Genomic DNA, 21264 nt, shown 5'->3' on the forward strand with positions numbered 1-21264 from the left:
CATCTGTTCTGCAGCTCCCAAACCCATCTCGTATCTATATTCTAGCCCCATAGATCTTAGCACCCATGCTTTTATGTTTCAACTCAGATGAGCCCAACTTTGCTGAAATTATCCACTTTTCCTTAGGGGGAACTATGCACAACCACTGTGGAAGCTGCCGTGAGACCTCAGCATTCACATAGACAGACAGACAGACTGGGATTCAGAGAACTCGTTTTATTGCTATCAGTTTCAAAATAAATTAATCAAAACCAAATCCAACATCATATCAGGCCTGCAACCAAATCCACTGGATTTAAACCCCCCAGTTTAGGGTCACACTGTGAAAAAGAGTCAAGTGGATGTTTAAGAGCCACCCCATCTCCTCAGCTTTGAGAACAGTACTGGAGGGACTGACTGTCTTAGTTCAAGCTGGGATTTCAGAGCTAGCTTAGCATTTGCGGGGAAATTAGCACTTAAGACGGCAGGAAGAACAGGTATCTCTTTTATCAGTAGATAGGAAATATAACAGGTGATGAGCTCAACGAGAAAATCCTGTGTGGTTTCTCATATTCCTAACTCGCGTTACATTCTCGCTCAAAAGGGGGCCCCCTGTTCCTAACATCTGTCTCCCGGTGGGTTTGGCTGTGGCCGCTGTGGATTCCCAGGCCACATGGACTCCGCTGAAGGCTCCGGATGCCCTCCACGGCCTCAACTCCAGTCAGCCTCGATCATTGCAAACAGCTGGCTGAGCCTCTTCTTAATGTCCGGCTCCTTTGGAGCACTGCAGGATTTCGCGTGCACCCTGATGTGTTCGGCCAGTTTAGACTTATAAATGAAGCCCTTACCACAGTCGCCGCAGGCAAACGGCCTCTCAGGCCTGTGTATGCGCTGGTGCCGAAGCATGTGGCCCCTTTCCCGAAAGTTCTTATCGCACTCGGGGCAGCGGAAAGGCCTCTCCCCTGTGTGCAGGCCTTGGTGGCTGAGCAGCTGAGCCTTCAAGCGGAAACTCTTGTCGCACTTGGGACACTGGAAAGGCTTCTCCCCTGTGTGGGTCCTGACGTGTTCGATGAGTTTGGACTGCTTGGCAAAGCCCTTGCCACACTCGCAGGAGAAGGGCATCTCCCCGCCGTGCAGCAGCTGGTGGGCCTTCATGTCGGCCTTCACGCGGTAGCTCTTGCCGCACTCGGGGCACTGGAAGGGTCTCTCCCCCGTGTGCAGGCGCTGGTGACTCAGCAGCTGCCCCTTCAGGCGGAAGCTCCTGTCGCAGGTGGGGCACTGGAAGGGCCTCTCCCCGCTGTGCACGCGGAAGTGCTCGGTGAGCTTGGACTGTCTGGTGAAGCCCTTGCCACACTCGCCACACGAGAAGGGCCTCTCCTTGCTGTGCGTGCGCTGGTGCGCCTTCAGGATGCCCTTCAGGCGGAAGCTCTTGTCGCACTCGGGGCACCGGAAGGGCCTCTCCCCGCTGTGCACCCTCAGGTGCTCCCGGAGCTTGCACTGGTGCGTGAAGCCTCGGCCACACTCGCCGCAGGAGAAGGGCCTCTCGCCGCTGTGGCGGAGCCGATGCGCGCGCAGCATGCTCTGGAGGCGGAAGCTCAGCTCACACTCGGGGCACTGGAAGGGCTTCTCGTCGCTGTGCAGGCGCTGGTGCCGCAGCAGCTGGCCCCGCTGGCGGAAGCTCCTGCCACACTCGGCGCACCAGAAGGGCTTCTCCCCGCTGTGGACTCGGCTGTGCTCCGTGAGTTTCCAGCGCTTGGCGAAGGCCTTGCCGCACTTCCGGCAGGAGAACGGCCGCTCGCCGCTGTGCACGCGCTCGTGCCCCTTCAGCAGGCCGCGCAGGCGGAAGCTCTTGTCGCACTGCGGGCACCGGAAGGGCTTCTCTCCCGTGTGCACCCTCAGGTGGCTGGCGAGCTTGGACCTTGCGGTGAAGCGCTTGCCACACTCGGCGCAGGAGAAGGGCCTCTCCCCGGGGGCGCGGCGCGGGGGAGCCTCCCCGGTCCCCTCCCGGGGGCACAGCTCCTCAGCGGCCGCCTCAGCCTTCCCGGGGAAGGCGCCATCGCCTCCTCTCCAGGAGCCTAGCCTCTCCCTGCCGGGCTGGCCCTGGCGAGCCTGCTTGCTGCTCTTCGAGAGAGAGCTCCCGTCACATTTGGGGCACTGGGAAGGCCTCGCCCCCTTGTGCCGGACGCGGTGGCCGAGAAGGGTGTGCTTGTGCGGGCAGGGCAGCGGGCTCTTCCCTGCGTGGACAGCCACGTGGCCGAGCAAACACTGCTTCCGGTGGAAGCTCCGCCCACAGTCAGGACACCGGAAGCGCCTGGGACCCTGACGGATGCTCCGTGGTTGCTGTGGGGCAGTCTGTTTGCTGAATTTCTTCCAGGACCTCCATGGCTGGTCCTTCGGGTGGCTCCTCTGGTGCTTCTCTGAGTGGTCCTCCTTCCAAAAGTTTTCCCCGCAGACAGCGCGAGGGTGCTGGGTGCCCTCCCCGGAGCAGGCCTCCTGCCAGCCAGGGAGCCCCGGCGCTCTGGGACTTGGGATTCCCTCTCTCTGGGTGGGCTCCCCGGAGCTGTGGACTACTGGAAGGGGAGCCTGTGCGGCATGTCTGTGTGGGCTCAGGAGGGCCATGGTTGGGTCAGGCCTGAAGGCACCATCTTCCCCTCCTCCTCCTGAGGGTTCAGAGGGGCACTGGCCTTCTCGGGGATCCAGCTGGAAATGGCGTTCAGCCTCTCCTGAATGCACAGCTTGTTGGCTTCCTGAAATGGAAAGCAAAAATTCAGTCAGTATTCCTGTCTGTGGCATGACTAAAGGCTTCTGTCACCAGGAGAGGGAGCGGTTAACGGTGACGTCTGGTGGCCAGGGAACCCAGCTCCCACGGAACTCCACAACCAGGGACATTTCAACTGTGGTTCTATTTCATGGCTGAGAGTTTGGTAAGAAGTCTGCTGAAACTAAACTGAAAAAAACATATCTTAAAAAAGGAAAATATAGGGGCGCCTGGCTGGCTCAGTCAGTCGAAAGAGCACATGGCTCTTGATCTCGGGGTCATGAGTTCAAGCCTCATGTTGGGTGTAGAGATTACTTAAATAAATTAAACTTAAAAAAAAAAAAAAGAGGAAAATATAGGTCTCAAACATAGGGCCTAAGCTTTGGAATCAGGCTGTCTGGATTCAAATCCCAGCTCTCCACTGTGTAGCCTTTGTCAAGCTAATCTCTCTTGGCTTCGATTCCTTCTGTAGACACAGGGAAGCAACAGGACGTATGATTGTCATGGTCGTTAGGTGAGATCCTGCATGTACGGTGCTGAGCACGTGCCTGGCATACTGCATGCACCTGTAAGGACTCACCACCACCATGATCACAGGACCATCACACTTGTACCATTTTGACGTGCAGACATTCCTGGAGACAACAAGTGACGACGGCACTGTCACTAACAGACCCTAACACCACAGTCATGACCCAGGGGCTGTCCCTAAGGCCAGGCAGCAGGGCCTGGCCTCTGCTCGCCCCTCCTCCCCCTATGCCCACAAACCTTTTAAAAAGGTTTCTTGGAAGAATTGATAACACATGGCAAAAAGTGAAATAATTTGTGGAGCAAAACTCCCTTACTGTCCAGAAAGAAGCAACAAAAAACTCAACAAACTATGACAAGATTTCTTGGAATGATGCTCCCATTGGCTTTCTCATTCCATACTTTAATGCTGACTTTTAAGAATCCAAAAATTTCAGGGGCACCTGAGTGGCTCAGTCGGTTGAGCATCCAACCCTTGATTTCGGCTCGGGTCATGAGATCGAGCCCCAAGTTGGGCTCCGCACTCAGCAGAGAATCTGCTTGAAATTCTCTCCCTCTGCCCCGCCCCCCGCTCGTTCTCGCTCTCTCTAATAAATACATAAATATTTAAAAAGAATCCAAAAATCTCAGACTGTCCCATCATAAAAAGAAACAACAGAGGAGAGCTGAGTTTCAGGTATTCAAGTAGAGTCAACAGTCTCCAGATAGGAAGGAAGCAATTTTGGACACTAGAATGTGGATAACCAGTCTCTGGTTCCTGCCACCATCCCCCTCGCCCTACCTACTACTAACAACAGCTCACATTTACTGAGCTCTTACTGTGTGCCAGGTATCACTTTAACACTTTACATATGTTAACCTATATAGTCCTATAATGTAGGTACTTTTATTATCTTCATTTTATAGGTCAGGAAATTGAAATACTGAGAGGCTGAACAACTTGCCCAGGGTGCCCCAGAAAAGACAAGATCCAGACTCAGACTCTAGAACCCACACTCCTAACCACTGTACTTTACTGTGTTTCTCTAGAGTACACCAGATGTCCAGCCTTAGCCCAGCCAAACAGGAAGACGAGATCAGAGAACTGGAATAAATGGAGCGTGATGTCTTAAGCCAGGGCCCTAATTTCTTAATACTTACCCCGAAACTGATGACCCTCGATAACTGGATCAAATTGCAAACCAGCAGAAGAGCAAATTATGTTTCCTGATTTCTGTGATTCTCCCCAGTTCTTGAAGAACTCTTTCCCCTGTTCAATCCAGGATATTAGTTCTGGTTTGGGAAGTCCATCATCTGTGCAAAGAAGTCAGAAAAGGTAGTTTGGTTTCTTTGAGCACTAAATTTAAAGCACACCAAGTTGCTTTTAAATTTTCAAAATGTACTCCTGGGAAAACATATGACACGAGAGGTCAAAAAATAGATTATAGGTTTATGCAAGGAGGAGCAAAACTGCCCACATATCCTAACAGTACTTCCTAATCTATTTGGACCTGTTAAATCAGTTTACTGTTTAAATCCTGTCTTGGTCCCCATATATCGAGCAATATGTATTTTGTTGTGGATTTCATAAAACTCACTAGTAGCATGCTTTGAGAATGGTGGGACAGCCCTGCAAACAACTGGAGATACCATGGGAAGAGGGGGGTATGCAAAAATAAGAACTCGAATGCCTATCCTAGGAAATTTCAAAGTAGGTAGCTCCAGCTAAAATACTCTCAGAAGTCCGCTGGTGACAGTGCTAATCACAGCCCAAAACATGGTTGAGTTCTGCTAGAATGAAAAGGGTTGCAAGCAATAAAATAAGCAAATGAAAATAGTTACAAGATTCTCTAATATATGACCCCATTCCCCTAATAAAATGTTTATGTATTTTCAAGTAAAACTTTCTTTCAATACTATCTCTTTTACAGAACCTAAAGTGTGCTTCATAGAGTGCTAAAGGGAGATCAGTGTATGGTTCAGATCAGAGAAAGAGGGTAAGCCAGGTAATGCCTCAGGGATAAAATGTCAGAGTGGTGTAGTACATGTGGAGACTGATCACTCTGTTCCAGATCCCTCCTTGCCCTCTGAAATCTGACTTCAATCCCAAAAGAATTCTAAGGCTGCTCTCATGAGAAAAGGAATCGCTATCTTTTATTTAAATCCATACACCTATTCTCACTCTTCATCTGTTGAAGTCCCAGCACCTTTTAAAATAAAAGTATTTTTCCAAAAATAAAACCAAGAAAACAATTCAATTTACAATAACACCAAAAAGAATAACACACTTAGGAAAAAATTTAATAAAAGAAATACAAGACTTACACAATAAAAACTGTAAAATATTGTTGAAAGAGATTTTAAAAGTCATAAATAAATGGAAAGATATCTCATGTTCATGAATAGGAAGTCTTAAAATTGTTAAGATGACAATATTCCCAAGGGGTGAGAGGTGGGGGGATTGGGTAACTGGGTGATGGACATTAAGGAGGGCACGTGATGTAGTGATCACTGGGTATTATATAAGACTCATGAATCACTGACCTCTACCTCTGAAACCAATAATACATTATATGTTAATTAATTGAATTTAAATTTTTATTTATATATTTATTTTTAAAGATTTTATTTATTTATTTATAGGACAGAGAGAGACACAGCGAGAGAGGGAACACAAGCAGGGGAAGTGGGAGAGGGAGAAGCAGGCTTCCCACCGAGCAGGGAGCCCAATGTGGGGCTTGATCCCAGGACCCTGGGATCATGACCTGAGCCGAAGGCAGACGCTTAACGACTGAACCACCCAGGCGCCCCTTAAATTTTTAAAAATGAATAAAAAGATTAAAAAAAAAAGAAAGAAACCCTTGCTGCTTTTCTGATATAAGCATTTAGACTTATACATTTCCCTCTAAGTGCTGCTTTGGTGCATCTCACAAATTTTACTGCTTTATATTTTCATTTCATCCAACTTTAAATATTTTCTAATTTCTCTTGTGATTTCTTCTTTGGTTTATAATTTATTTAGAATCACCTCATTTGAAAACAAATGAGTAAACAAACACAAAGCAAAATCAGACATATAAATAGAAAGAACAAACTGATGGCTGCAAGAGTGATGGGGTAAGGAGATGGGCAAAATGAGTGACAGGGAGTGGGAGATACAGGCCTCAATTATGGCATGAATGAGTCACAGGAATGAAAGGCACAGCACAGGGAATATAGTCAATGATACTGTAAAAGCATTCTATGGTGACAGATGGTAGCTACACTTGTGGTGAGCATAGCATAGCATACAGAGATGGTGAATCACTATGATGTACACCTGAAACTAATGTAATATTGTGTGCCAACTATAATTTGAAAAAAAAATTTTTTAAAGAATATATTATATAGCTATAATTAAGCAATGTGAATGTAAAAAATAAAAATAAAATAAATTTTAAAAAAGATGACAATATTCCCCAAATCCAAACTGGTTTTTGTTTGTTTGTTTGTTTTTTACAGAAATTGACAGACTGATCCTAAAAGTAATGGTAATCAAAACAGCGTGCTATTGGAATGAAGATAAACATATAGATCAGTGAAACAGAATTGAGAATCCAGAAATAAACTTCTACTTTTATGGTCAATTGATTTTCCAAAAGGGTGCCAAGAGAATTCAATGGGGGAAAGAATAATCTTTTCAACAAATGGTGTTGGGACAACTGGATATCCATACGCAAAAGAAGCTGCTGGATCCCTACCCCACACCATATACAAAAATTAACTCAAAATGGATCAAAGACCTAAATGTAAGCACTGAGGGGCACCTGGGTCACTCAGTTGGTTGAGCATCTGCCTTCAGCTCAGGTCATGATCCCAGGGTCCTGGGATAGAGTCCCATATCCGGCTCCTTGCTCAGTGGGGAGCCTATTTCTCCCTCTGCCTGCCACTCCCCCTGCTTGTGCTCACACACTCCCCTCTCTCTCTCTCTGACAAATAAATAAAATCTTTAAAAAAATAAAAAAATAAATGTAAGCATTAAAACTATAAACCTCTTAGAAGAAAACATAGGAGTGAATCTTTGTGACTTTGGATTAGGCAATGGTTTCTTAAATATGACACCAAAAGCTCAAGCAACACAAGGAAAAAGAAATTAGACTTCATAAAAATGAAGAACTTTTGTGCCTCAAAGGATGCCATCAAGAAAGTGAATAAACAACCCACAGAATGGGAGAGAATATCTGTGAGTCATATATCTGATAAGGGTCCAGTATCCAAAACAAACAGAGAAGGCTTAAAACTCAACAATAAAAAGACAAATGTACCAATTCAAAAATGGAAAATACTTGAATAGACATTTCTCCTAAGAAGATATACAAATGAAAAGATGCTCACCATGATTAGCTGTTAAGGAAATCAAAGCTACAATGATAGACCATTTTGCATCCATTTGATCCTGATGTTGGAACATTCTTTTTGGGTGGAACAGGATTAACGATATAGGATTATATTTCTTTCTCTACAGATTCAATTACTTTAACTGGTCCTTCAGTAACAATAAAAATATGTAATGTCTTGGATTACATGTTTTAGAAACAACATTGTATACATAAAGCCTGGAAAACATACATATGGTAATGGAATAGAATATAAAGCATTAGAAACCTTGCAATATAAAGGAAGTGGTATGGCTGTCAGGAGCTAGCCAGAGAGATGGCAGGAAGTACAGGAGAACTAACTGCCTTATCTTCATACACTGATGGAATCAAGACATATAAAGTTGATGGACCTTGATCTAGAGATTTAATTTATAAAGGTAGACAATAGAGGCATGAAAAAACCCCAAAACTTGGGGAAAATGGAAAAAGGGAGATAGAAGAAAGATAGTTTAAGTGAATTAATGTCTCATTTTTCATAGTAATGAGTTAATGCTGCCTACACTTGATAAATCAAGTAATAGAGATGGAAGCATGATAGTTAGATTGGAGGAAAGTATAGTAAGAACTAAAACAGTAAAAGTTAACAGTGGTTGCCTTGGGGAATTATCTGAGTGCAGGAGTGAGGATGAAGCAGAGACTTTATCATTCATTTGATAAATAAAAAATATATATGTTTAAAGACCAAGTAAGCAAAAAGACTAAAAAGAACACCCATTACCATAACCATGAAGAGACTGCTGCTGTTAGCCATCTCAGTGTATAGCCTTACAAAATCTCACGGCAGGGAAATATTTTAGCTTTTCTGAGTTATACAGACCCCACGGTAAAAACTGACAGGTAGGGACATCCTAGGGTAAAGATATACAGGTACATTATGGACACGAGCTAGGAGTGCTCCCATATGGAAATCACGGCCATCTGTGAGTGTGTAGCGACTAAAAGCCCTGACTTAGTCACCCCTGACCACCACACATCAAAGTCTTAAATATTCTCCTTACTCAATGTCTACCCTTGAGTAAGGATTAGCAATGCTTACAGAATTATTAACCAATAGGACTCTGGGGTAAAAAATACCATTCTGAGTTAATTTCTGAGAAATCTGACCTAACAAACAGGAGCATCAAGGGACTGGGGCCTTCTTCCAGACCCAGTTCCATGACTTACCCACAAAATTGAGCACTTCTTACCTAGAGAAACAAGAATCTCGTAATTGGTTCTCATTACATGCTTGTAAAGCTCCTTCTGCCATGCCTCTAGATTCTGCCATTCTTGCTCAGAGAAATAAATGGCCACATCCTCAAAAGTCAGAGGTAACTGAAATTACAGACATAATACATACACAGCATTAGTGCTTCAAAAGGACTTCAGCTCCTTCTCATCAACTTATTTTTTTGTTTTGTTTTGTTTTTTAAGTGAACTCTATCCCCAAGGCAGGGCTCGAACTCACAACCCTGAGATCCAGAGTCACCGGCTCTACCCACTGGGCCAGCCAGGTGCCCCTCCTTGTCATCAATTAAAAAATTTTTTGTAGTGGACACTGTTTTTGTCTATTCAGCAGCTTCTTCCTTAGGAACTGTTCCTTCCCCCACTCCAGTCTTGTGGTTCTGCTCTTACCCACTACACCATCCGAGGTTCTTTATGCTTGTTTGAACTATATATGCATATGGACAGTAAAGAATTTTTTTTCTTTTAAAGTAACAGTGGGAATAAATCACTGGGTAATTTCATTCACTTAATATATCACAGATATCTTTCCAGGTCAATGTGTAGAGGCAAAACCAGGTTTTTGTAAACTGCAGTGTCTTTCATGCCACCGGTACATACACCCCACTGATAGGACATACATTGTTTCCATTTCCTTTATAAATTACAAACAATGCTCTGAAATGCTTCCTGATATATTTAGTGCTTTTACTTCTGTAAGATAAAGCCTAAAAAGGAGAACTACTAAATCAAAAGGTATAAACATGTTCAGTGTAATAAATACCATTAGATTGCCTTCCAAAAAGAATTCGGCATTTTTGCCCATGCTAATAAGATGAGACTTATTTCTGTACACTTTGCCAGCACAGGTTGTTCTTAAACCTTTTTTTTTTCTTTTGCCAATGTAATGGGTAAAAAATTGTATTTCATTGTTTTAATTTGCATTAATTTGTGAAGCTTAGCACCCTTTTCATCATTTTCTGGGGAGGGGGGCATTCCACATATCTTTGTGCAGGTCTATTCACATCCTTTGCTGAAATTCCAGTGGGCTCCTATAATTTGAACGGATTCCTTATATTGGGGTTAATAATCCTTTGATTGACTAGCAAACACTTTTTTTTAAAGATTTTATTTCAGAGAGAAAGAGAGAACGAGTGCAAGCATGAGCGGAGGAGGGGCAGAGGGAGAAGCAGGCTCCCCGCTGAGCAGAGCACCTGATGTGGGATGTGGGGCTTTATCCCAGGACCCTGGGATCATGACCTGACCCGAAGGCAGACCCTTAAGTGACTGAGCCACCCAGCCGCCCTAGCAAACGTTTTCTCCCAGTCATTTGTATTTTGAGTTTATCTTCTGCCAAATACCCTTTTATTTAGTTTTAATCTGTAAGTCTTTTCCATTGTTTCCAGCTTTCTAAGTGGTCCCCACATCAAAAAGTTGTACAAATACTCTACTTTTTTGCATTTAGATTTGCACTTAATTCTGTAGATGAGATTGGCATCTATTATATACGTATGGATAGCCAATCACAATTAAATATACCATTCTTTCTCCTTAGATTGAAATGCCAACCTTTGCATGTATTAGATTTTCATAAATATGTGAATCTGTTAATTTCTGCTATACTTTCCCTATGTATCTTTTTACAATACCTATGCAATATCTAATATTGGGAGGGCAAGTCTTACCCCCTCCTCCCATTCTTTTCCAAGTTACTCCTGTGAATTCCTGGATATTTATTCTTCCTTATAAATTATTTTGTCCAACAACAAAAAAAGTGCATTGGAATTCAGTTTGAATTGCATTAAACATATACACATATTTAGGAAAGATTTTGATCTCATTTAGGAACATGTTTTATCACTGCATTTATTTGGTCTTGTTTGCTACCCTAAACAAACTTATTTTCTTCTTAAATGTTCTGAATCTTTTTAATTAACTTTGTTTCTGGTATTCTGTGGTTTTTCCAACAATTGTAAATGGGATCACCCCTGCCATTTCAAATTACTACTAGTTAAAAAAAAGTCACTGAGTTTTGTAAACTTATTTTGTGTCCAGTTACTGTACCATATTTATCAATCTTATTTTTTGGTGGGATACAATTTTCAAATAAAGATAATTACTCCATCTTCCACACTGTTGTTTTTTTTTTTTAAGATTTTATTTATTCATTTGAGAGAAAGAGAGAGAGCATGAGTGGGGGGGGGCGGGCAGAGGGAGAGGGATAAACAGAGGATCCGGCTGGATCCCATGACCTCAGGATGAGGGGAGGCACACATTTAATTGACTGAGGACCCAGGCGCCTCTCACACTGCTTTTTTCTTGCATTATTATACTTTACAGAAGAACGTCTCCTGTGGCTTCAGGGTTTAGTATCTTGATTTGGAAGACTTCCTAAGATTATAAAATATTCTCCTAAATTCTTCATAACATTTATTAGAATTAGACCTTTTTCATCTGGAACTTATATCTGCATATCATAACAAGAAGGAATATGGTCTTTTTGTAAGTGGATATTCACTTGTCACAAAATTTATTAAACAGTCTATTCTTTTATCATTGATTTGGGATTGTTTTTTATTAACTAGCTTTCCATTTATATTTGGGTATATTTTTGTTCCACTGGTGAATGTGTCTATTTTTGCTACAATACTGCACTGTTTAATTCTTATAGTTTTATCAGATATTTTGCTATTTAAGAGGACATGGTCATCCACCACCACCTCCATCAATTTCCACAGGAAATTGTCTTGACTTTTCTTGTCTGTTTTCTCCTCTACATACACAGGAAAGATACTTTGTCAAATTTATACAAATTCTATTGGGATTCTGATAGGTATGTGCTTAACATACAACTTTTGAGAGAACTGTATCTCTAAAACCCGGGATCTTTCCATCCAGAAACATCTATCTAGATATTTTTATGTGCTTTGGCTAAACTTAGCTTTCTTCATATAGACCTTATATAATCCTTGCTAGGTTCATTTCTAGAAACTGTAGAGTTTTTGTAGCTACCATGTTTGAGGGGTTTGTCCCACTAAATTTTTTTTTTTTTTAAGATTTTATTTCTTTACCCGACAGAGACACAGCGAGAGAGGGAACACAAGCAGGGGGAGTGGGAGAGGGAGAGGGAGAAGCAGGCCTCCCGCAGAGCAGGGAGCCCGATGCGGGGCTTGATCCCAGGACCCTGGGATCATGACCTGAGCCGAAGGCAGACGCTCAACAACTGAGCCACCCAGGCGCCCCTGTCCCACTAAATTTTCTAATTATGAAAGCTTGGGAAGCTAATTTTTATGTTTATTTTGGAAACAAATTCCCTTGTTGGCTAACACTCCCAAGTTGGCTGCCTTGGAGTGTCTACATAGAGAATGAGATCTGCAAATTAACATTTCTTTTAATGATTTAAACCTATCATTTCTTTTTTTTTTTTTTAAGCAAAAGATAAACTGTTTAAACTAGTAGGTTTTCACGGAACTCTATAAATTACACATCTGTAGATCTCCTGCATACGAGGCTAAGCCTATCATTTCTTATCTTTATCTTATTGTATGGGCTGAAATGATGTTCAGTAATAGTGATGATAGCATGCAACTGTCTTATTCTTTAAAGGAAATGTTTCTAATGGTTTACAAGTAATATTTGTTGGTTTCCTTTAACTTACTAACCAAGATGCCTTCTGTTCCTGGAATACTAAGAGTTTATCAAGATTTGGCTTTGAATTTCACTGCTTTTTAAAACAATGCATTAGAAAAAATAACACATGCAAATATTTAAAACTTTTATTTTTTATTGTGATGGCCTTGGATAAATTGAACACTTTCTAAGATGTGTAACTAGAAACATGTAAATTATGTATTTGTTAAAGTACTCGAATTTCATTAAGTATACATTCTTTTAGGGGCACCTGGGTGGCTCAGTCGGTTAAGCGTCTGCCTTCAGCTCAGGTCATGATCTCGAGGTCCTGGGATATAGTCCCGCATGGGACTCCCTGCTCAGCCGGGAGCCTGCTTCTCCCTCTCCCTCTCTCCCTCCTGCCACTCATGCTCGCTCTCGCTCTCTCAAATAAATAAAGTATACATTCTTTTATTCTTTTTTAATATACTTTATTTTTTTAAAAAGATTTTATTTATTTATTTGTGAGAGAGCGAGAGTGCACAAGCAGGGAGAGCGGCAGGTAGAGGGAGAAGCAGGCTCCCCACTGAGCAAGGAGCCGGATGCGGGGCTTGATCCCAGGATCCTGGGATCATGACCTGAGCTGAAGGCAGACACTTAATCGACTGAGCCACCCAGGCGCCCCATTACATACACTTTTCAAAGAGTTTTTATTTTTTCAGGTAATCTCTGCACCCAGCATCGGGCTTGAACTCACAACCCTAACATCAAGAGTCACATACATGCACTACTAAGCCAGTCAGGCACCCCTACTGTTTTCTTTAAATGAATTTTAACTCCAAATGTTTTGCCATGTGTTTATTTCCTATGGGTATTAAAGTACAGCTTCTGTCAACTTTTATTTTTATTCATCTTTATGAAACTTAGATTTATGTTTTTATTTTAATTTTAAGATGCTATTTGAGAAAGAGAGAGATAGCGAGAGAGAGCACATGCAGGGAGAGGGAGAGGCAAGCTCCCCAAGAGCAGGGAGCCAGATGTGGAGTTCGATCCCAGGACCCTGAGATCATGACCCGAGCTGAAGGCAGATGCCCAACCGAGTCACCCAAGCGCCCCTAGACTTATGTTTTTAAATAATTCCTTTACATTTATATTTTTTTCTTTTTTTTTTTAAGATTTTATTTATTTGACTGAGAGACAGAGATAGCACAAGTAGGCAGAGTGGCAGGCAGAGGGAGAGGGAGAAGCAGACTCCCCGCTGAGCAGGGAGCCCAATGTGGGACTCGATCCCAGGACCCTGGGATCATGACCTGAGCCGAAGGCAAATGCTTAACGACTGAGCCACCCAGGTGCCCAATTCCTTTACATTTAAATCAGAAATTATTCTAATGAAATAGTCATTTCTATGTTTTTGCTACGTTTGTTCTAATATGATTGATAACATAGGGAATAATTTGTCACAAAATTCTACACTTGCTTACATGCAATTTTGTCTGTGAGAAACTCTAAGTCAGTTCTACCTTCGGGCAATTTTAGCCCCCCCACCCCCGGACATTTGGCAATGTCTAGAGACATTTTTGTCATGACTGGGTGGGGACTGCTACTTGCATCTAGTGGGTCGAGGCCAAGGATGCTGATAAACATCCTACAATGCACAAGATAGCCCCTCACAACACAGTATTATCCAGTAGAGAATGTCAGTAGCAGCAAGGGTGAAAAACTGCACTAGGTGAACAAAGAGATCCAAGTAGGAGTATACAACACACACACACACCCTTCGAGAATCTACCAGCTACCTCAGATTACCTTGTTTTACGAGCCCTACCTATCCACACCTGGTGTTACAACTTTCCAACTGATTTCAGATAATGGTCCTCTCACTTCACAATAACTCACAAGCACTACCCCTTCTTACACCCACTTCCATAAGTCAATTTCAGGTAGTTTTTAAGATAGCTTATTTTTTAATAATTTAACATGCATAAAACTGTGTTTTTATTGGGTTATCTTTTCTTTTTAACATGTCACTGACAGGAAGAAAAAATAAGATAAACAGAGAGGGAGGTAAACTATAAGAGACTAAACTATAGCAAACAGAGGGTTGCTGGAGGGCTAGTGGGTGGAGGGATGGGGTAACTGGCTGATGGGCATTAAGGAGGGCACTTGATGTAATAATGAGCACTGGGTGTTATATGTCAGTGATGAATCACTAAATTCTACCCCTGAAACTAATAATACAGTATATGTTAACTAAATTGAATTAAAACAAAAACATGTCAGTGACAAACTTTTAGAGTGTTATGTGCTAACACCCTTTCTCCCATAAGCTGTGGTTTTTATTGCATGATTTTGCATTGCACTGTGATTTTTAGAAATGCATGTGATGTATTACAGCAGAAATGAATGCATGTTTTTGCTTAAAATATACTCATTCTCTTCTTCTGATTAAATTCCTTACTTTTAAAATGTTTTCAAGAAATGCTCAAAAAGCCTTCATTGGTTATTAAATTTTCAGAAGTTTAAGGTTCAGAGAATTAGAGAACATTGTAACAAGTATCCTAGTATTTACTACTGATTTAACAAATTTAACATCTTTCTTCAGATTTCCTTTTAATGAAATAGAATATGACAGATGAAACTCAAGTCCTCTAGTCCCTCTTTAATACTGTTGTTATACTCAGTCCTATTTTCTCTTCCAAGAAGCAAACATTATGGTGCATGTAGTAACTTTTGTTTGTGAATTCTTACATAGACATAAGTAACTATAAATAAGTATTACTTTGTCTTTTATGCACAAATCCTTTATTATACTGTAGCTTGTATTTTTCACTCATCATCTGTCCATATTGATACATACAGAATTGATTTACTTTTGTGTCATGTTCCACTGTCTGAATAGGTCATAATTTTTAATCCATTCTTTTATCCATTGACCATTTGTCTACAGTTCTCTGAACTGCCTGTTCAGATCCTTTGCCCATATTTTTACTGGGTCATCTATCATTTCATTTCTAGGACTTCTTTAATTTTTAAAAAAATTTTATTTATTTATTTATTTGAGGGTGGGGTGAGGGAGAAAGAGAGAAAGTCTTTTTTTTTTTTTTAAGATTTTATTTATTTATTTGACAGAGAGAGACACAGCGAGAGAGGGAACACAGGCACGGGGGTTGTGGGAGAGGGAGAAGCAGACTCCCCACCGAGCAGGGAGCCCTATGCAGGGCTTGATCCCTCCTGACCTGAGCGGAATGCAGACACTTAATGACTGAGCTACCCAGGCGCCCCTTTTATGTAATTTGTGTATTGATTAACTGTTGAGTATATTAGGTTACAAATACTTTCTCCTTGTGTACGTCTTATCTTTTAATTTTATTTATGCTTATATTGTACATAAATTTTCAGTTTCGATGCAAACATATCAATCTTAGGTCGTTTTGCTTTCTGTGTTTTAAAAATTTTTTCTATATGTAGGTTACAAAGATATTCTAAATTTTTTTCCAAAAGGCTTGTTTTACTTTTCATGTTTAGATTTTAAATTTATCTGGAACGTAATGTAATTTTTTTGTTATACAGTGGTGATCTACCTTAATGTTATTTTCCAACTGGAAAAGGCAATTGTCCCAATACTGCTTTTGAAGGTCTCTGTATTACTTTCCTAAAGCTGCTGTAACAAAGTACCCCAACTGGGTGGTTTATAACAATAAAAATTTATTCTCTTATAGTTCTAGTGGCTAGAAGTCTGATACCAGGTGTCAGCAGGATCATGCTATCTCTGAAGCCTCCAGGGGAGAATCCGTTCCATGCCTTTCCCTTAGGTTCTAGTACTGGCTGGGAATCCCTGGCATTTCTTGACTTAAAGCTGCATAACTCCAATCTCTTTCTCCACTGTAACAGTAACTTTGTGTGTCTGGATCTCTGTGTTTCCTCTTAAAAAGATAACAGTCACACTGGATTAAGAACCTACCCTACTCCGCTATGATCTCATCTTAACCAATTAAATCTGCAACAACCTTACTTCATGTAAGGTCACAATCTGAAGTTCCAGAAAGGGCATGAATTCTGGGGAGACACTAGTCAACAGAGTACAGTCTATATCTGGGTTCCCTTTCCGTTTTCACTGCTGTGTGTGTCTATCCCTGCACAAAATAGCACAGTAGTAATTCTATGGGCTTCTAATAAGTTTCATTATCTGCTAGGGCAATTCCCTTTTCGTTGTTCTTTTATCAGAATCATATTTTTGGCATTTTTCCAAATGAAATTTAGAATCTGTTTGTCTAAATTCACAAAAGTCTTACTGCCATTTTAATAAAACTGCAGTAAATGTATATGTTAAGTTGGAAGAAAAGTATCATTTTTACTGTATTTAGTCTTTCCATCTATAGGCCTGGTTATCTCCCATTTATTTATAATTTCCCCATAAAGGTGTTGCGTATCTTTTGAATATTTAATCCTAGAAATTACATTTTCTTAGCGGAGACTGTTAACGCTATTTGGAAATTAATAACCTCATGAATTCGTTTAGTAATCAGGAAAAATGGTCAAAATCAAAGTTTATAAGATATTTAAAAAAAAAAATAATGGCCATTCCCTCTAAACCTCGATTACAACAAAACATTAAGTAATCAAATAACGTGTACTCTGTTTAGGGTTTTATATCCTATTCCTTCCAACCTCCCTTCCTTCCTTCCTTCCACTCAACACAAACTGTTAACACGTTAGCAGCTGAATTATCTTATTCAAGCTGCTGCCAGACAATCGCTTTAATCCTCAAAATCTTGTCTTTAAAACACTTGTTCTCAATTCAGTAACTGTGATGTCAACTGGCTGAGCTCTAACACACACCGCCGGCACCAGACCCATTTCTCTCCTTTCCCTTGCCCGCCCCCGCCGCGCCCGGGCGCCCCCCGCCCAGGCTGGGCCCGCTGCTGAGGCCTGGTCCACGCTCGGTTTGTTCGCGAGGGCGGCCACGGACGAGCCCCAGAAGTGGCGGTCACCGGCTCCGTCCAGGGTCCAGACCGTACACTCGGAGCCTCGCGCGACCTCCAGGCTCCGTTTCCACCCGTTCTCTGCTGCCACCTCGCGAGGACCCCGGATGGGTACCCGCCAAGCCGGAGCCCCGCCCCGAGCCCGGAATCCGGGCGTCCGCACGGGAAGCCTTTCTTACCGGAGCCGGCTCGGCCATGGCCCTCCGCGGTCCCGTCCGCCCGCTGCCCCGGAGACACCTAGCGCCGTCTCCGCCCCGCGAAACCTCGGCACGCGGCCTCCCGCCCCGCCCCGCAGGGCCAGCCCCCACGCGGTGCACGCTGGGACACGAGCCTGCCCTCGCCCCACAGCGCCCCCTGCGGCCCGGAGGAGCCAGCGACGCCCGCGGCACCGCCTTCGCAGGGCTGGCCGCGCTGGCCACAGTGCGGTCGGTGGCGGGTCGTCTCGCTCTGCCGGAGTCTCCAAACGGGGAAGACCGAGACCCAGACGCGCTGGAAGGCGCTGGAGAGAGGGAGACGGAGAGGTGGACGTGCAGACTGAGCTGCAAGTAGGGAGGAGACTCACTCTTCACTGAGCCCTGGACGGAGAGGGGGTGCGGGATTGGTTCCTCCCCGAAGCGGACCCCAGGCGAGGGTAGGATCATCTGTGAGGCCATCCCGGGAACGGAGCGAGGGCGGTGAACCGGCCAAGGGGGTCAAGGAGCAGGTCCCCGCCGTGGGCAATGGGGAGTCTGTGGTGCCGGGCACTCTGAGAGTGTGCAGACCCGCTCAGAATCCTCCCGCCACGGGCCAGGGGCCAGGAGGCTGGAAATTCATTCTCGGGGAGTCAGGCAGACACACGGCATCGCTGACACCATGGACTTAAATTAGGAACATGACTTACAGTTCATAAAATCAAAGAAATTGTATTATAACCTAAATATGAAATGGCCCTTAAATGTACCCCGTCTTTCACTTATTTTTTAAGATTTTATTTATTCATTTGACAGAGACAGAGACAGCGAGAGCAGGAACACAAGCAGCGGGAGTGGGAGAGGGAGAAGCAGGCTTCCCTCGGAAGAGGGAGCCCGATGTGGGACTCGCTCCCAGGACTCTGGGATCATGACCTGAGCCAAAGGCAGACGCTTAACGACTGAGCCACCCAGGCGCCCCCGTTTTTCACTTTTAATCACCCCGGGTGGTTGAAGTGCTGAGATATATGTAATTGCTATACCCACCTTAAAGGTTTAAAAAAAAAAAAATCAATTAAAAAGTATGAAATTTAACAACAATAAAGCAAATTTAAAAAGTAAAAGTTGTTTATAATTCTGGTACTCTCATGTAAATGCTCTATTTCTTCATATAAATTTCCAGTCTCTGTCCACAGACATGTACTCTTTATATGGTTCTGAGACACACACCATTTTTTCTTGTTTCACTTACCACATCAAAGTTTTCCATGTTTCTTGTAATTTTATAATTATATTCGTAAATGGATGTAATTCAAGGCAATGTATTAATCTGCTAGGGTTGCCGTAACAAAGTACCACAGACTGGGTAGGTTAAAGAAATTAACTTTCTCATAGTTCTGGAGGCCAGAAGTGAGATCAAGGTGTCAGGAGTGTTGCTTTCCTCTGAGAACTCCTTGGTTTGCGGATGGGCACCTCCTTCCTCTGTCCTCCAAGGTTGTTCCTCAGGCTAGATGTTCTGCATCCTAATCTCTTCACATTGGACTAGGGCCCACCCATAATGACCTCATTTTACCTAAATTGCCTCTTTAAAGGCCCTATGTCCAAATACAGTTCTGTTCTGATGTACTGGGGGTTAGAACTTCAACATACGAATGTTAGGAGAATACATTTCAGCCCATAGAAGGTAGGGTAGTATGAAATATTTAGGGGCAATTAAAAAAATGTGGCCATAAATAATGCTGCTTGAATATTTTCATATACATAGTCTTAAAAGTGCTAAGGATAGACCAATACATTAAATTAGATTAAGATTTAAAACATTTTTGTACATCAAAAAACACGATAGCATAGCCAAAATTAGGTCAGACTGGGAAAAGATATTTGCAACAAGCAAAAGCATCCAGAGAATATAAATGACTTCTAAAAATCAAAAGACTAGCCAGGAGGAAAATGTGCAAAATTATGAACAGTAAAGTCACAGAAAGAGGAAAAAAATGAATAGGCAATAAACACACAAAAATGTTCCATCTTGTTAGTCAGGGAAATGCAGTATCTGCTTAAGAAGATGTGCATATCCTATCACCCAGCAAGTCTTACCTTGCTATTTTGCACATTTACATGGGAGCCATACTTAAGAATCTCTCTAGCAGCATTGTTTTAAGAGCAAAAACAGGTAAGCAATTTAAATGTCTGTCACCCAGAGGATGGGTATCTGGTGGGGTTTTTTCCCCATACATTGAAAACTAGCAGCAAAAACTAATGAACTGCAGCTAAAAACAGCACACATGAATAGCATTAACACAATGCTGAGTGAAAAGGCATGTTGCAGATTACATACAGTATGGTACCTCTTACAGAAACTTTAGAACATATAAAATAGCACTATATTTAGGAATATTACATATGTAGGAAAAGCATACAGACATGTACAGGAATACTCAACGGGACAGCAGTTATCTCTGGGAGGTGGGATGGGGAGGAGGTGGTGAGGAGAGGACTGAGACCAAGGTTACACAGGTGCTCCATCAGTACAGATGGTTCCCGATCTGTGATGCTACCGCTTATGATTTCTCAGCTTTACAATGGTGTGAAAGCAATGTGCATTTGGTAGAAACTATATTTTGAATTTTGATCTTTTCCTGGGCTGGTGAATGCTGGAGGATCCTCTCTCGTGATGCTGGGCAGCTGCAGCTCCCAATCAGCCATGCGATCACAAGGGGCAAAACCCGATAGCTTACAACCATCGGCACTCACAGAGCCATTGTTTGTCAATTTCAGTACAATATTCAATACATTACATGAGATAGTCAACACTTTATTATAAAATAGACTTTGTGTTCGGTGTTTTGCCCAACTGTAGGTTAATGTAAGCGCTTTGAACACATTCAAGGTAGGCTGGGTTAAGCTATGATGCTCAGTAGGTTTAGGTGTTTTATTTTACTTTTTTTCAAAAAGATTTTATTTATTTATTTTGACAGAGAGAGAGAGTGTGCATAAGCAGGGGGAGCGGCAGGCAGCGGGAGGAGAGGGAGAAGCAGGCTCCCCACCGAGCTAGGAGCCCAACATGGGGCTCGATCCCAGGACCCTGGGACCATGATCTGAGCCGAAGGCAGATGCTTAACCGACTGAGCCACCCAAGCGCCCCGGTTTAGGTATTTTAAATGGTATTTTCAACTTACGATGGGTTTACTGGGACGTAACCCCACTGTAAGTCACAGATCTGTACTACTAATGACTTACTACTCAAGCTGAGCCAATGGCTCACAGGTGAACATTCTTTACACCTTCTGAATCTTTTTTTAAAAATTTATTCATTTGACAGAGAGAGATACAGCAAGAGGGAACACAAGCAGGGGGAGTGGGAGAAGGAGAAGCAGGCTTCCCGCTGAGCAGGGAGCCCAACGTGGGGCTCAATCCCAGGATCCTGGGATCATGTCCTGAGCCGAAGACAGACACTTAACCGACTGAGCCACCCAGGTGCCCCACACCTTCTGAATATCTTTGATTGCAAGATACATGTAAATAAATTAATCAAGTCATCACTGAGTTTTGCCATCTCATGGGGAGGGACACAGGCTTGTAAAAAAACAATGTCAAAACAATATTCAATAATACTATTAACAGAGGAAAGTATGAAGCGC

At 42.8% G+C, this 21264-nt stretch overlaps 1 protein-coding gene and 1 long non-coding RNA gene across 3 annotated transcripts; one reads left to right on the forward strand and one right to left on the reverse strand.

Annotated features, from left to right (window-relative positions):
• Nucleotides 1–201: 201 nt before the first annotated feature.
• Nucleotides 202–17733, reverse strand: ZNF786 (zinc finger protein 786). Of its 2 annotated transcripts, XM_036121020.2 has the most exons (4): nucleotides 17636–17732; nucleotides 8850–8976; nucleotides 4406–4558; nucleotides 202–2726 (listed from the first exon to the last, which is right to left on the reverse strand). In XM_036121020.2, the coding sequence occupies exons 1-4, from the start codon at nucleotides 17651–17653 to the stop codon at nucleotides 691–693; spliced, it is 2334 nt and encodes a 777-aa protein (XP_035976913.2). In that variant the 5' UTR covers nucleotides 17654–17732; the 3' UTR covers nucleotides 202–690. The 2 variants fall into 2 exon arrangements, with proteins under 2 accessions (XP_035976913.2, XP_035976936.2); XM_036121043.2 differs by lacking the exon at nucleotides 8850–8976 and having other exon boundaries at nucleotides 17636–17733.
• A 118-nt stretch (nucleotides 17734–17851) lies between these two features.
• Nucleotides 17852–21162, forward strand: LOC144379620 (uncharacterized). Its single transcript, XR_013442926.1, has 2 exons — nucleotides 17852–18087; nucleotides 20946–21162. It is a non-coding gene; the product is annotated as an uncharacterized LOC144379620 (long non-coding RNA).
• Nucleotides 21163–21264: the final 102 nt, after the last annotated feature.

This window comes from Halichoerus grypus, chromosome 12, assembly GCF_964656455.1.
Source record: "Halichoerus grypus chromosome 12, mHalGry1.hap1.1, whole genome shotgun sequence".
Classification (NCBI taxonomy): Eukaryota; Metazoa; Chordata; class Mammalia; order Carnivora; family Phocidae; genus Halichoerus; species Halichoerus grypus.

What these genes read in the sequence shown, in the direction of transcription:
- ZNF786 (XM_036121020.2), bottom strand. An exon ending in CGAGATTCTTGTTTCTCTAG is followed by an intron (nt 4,559 to 8,849) that starts GTAAGAAGTGCT and finishes TTCTTTGCACAG; the next exon opens with ATGATGGACTTCCCAAACCA. An exon ending in CGAGGGTCATCAGTTTCGGG is followed by an intron (nt 2,727 to 4,405) that starts GTAAGTATTAAG and finishes TTTCCATTTCAG; the next exon opens with GAAGCCAACAAGCTGTGCAT.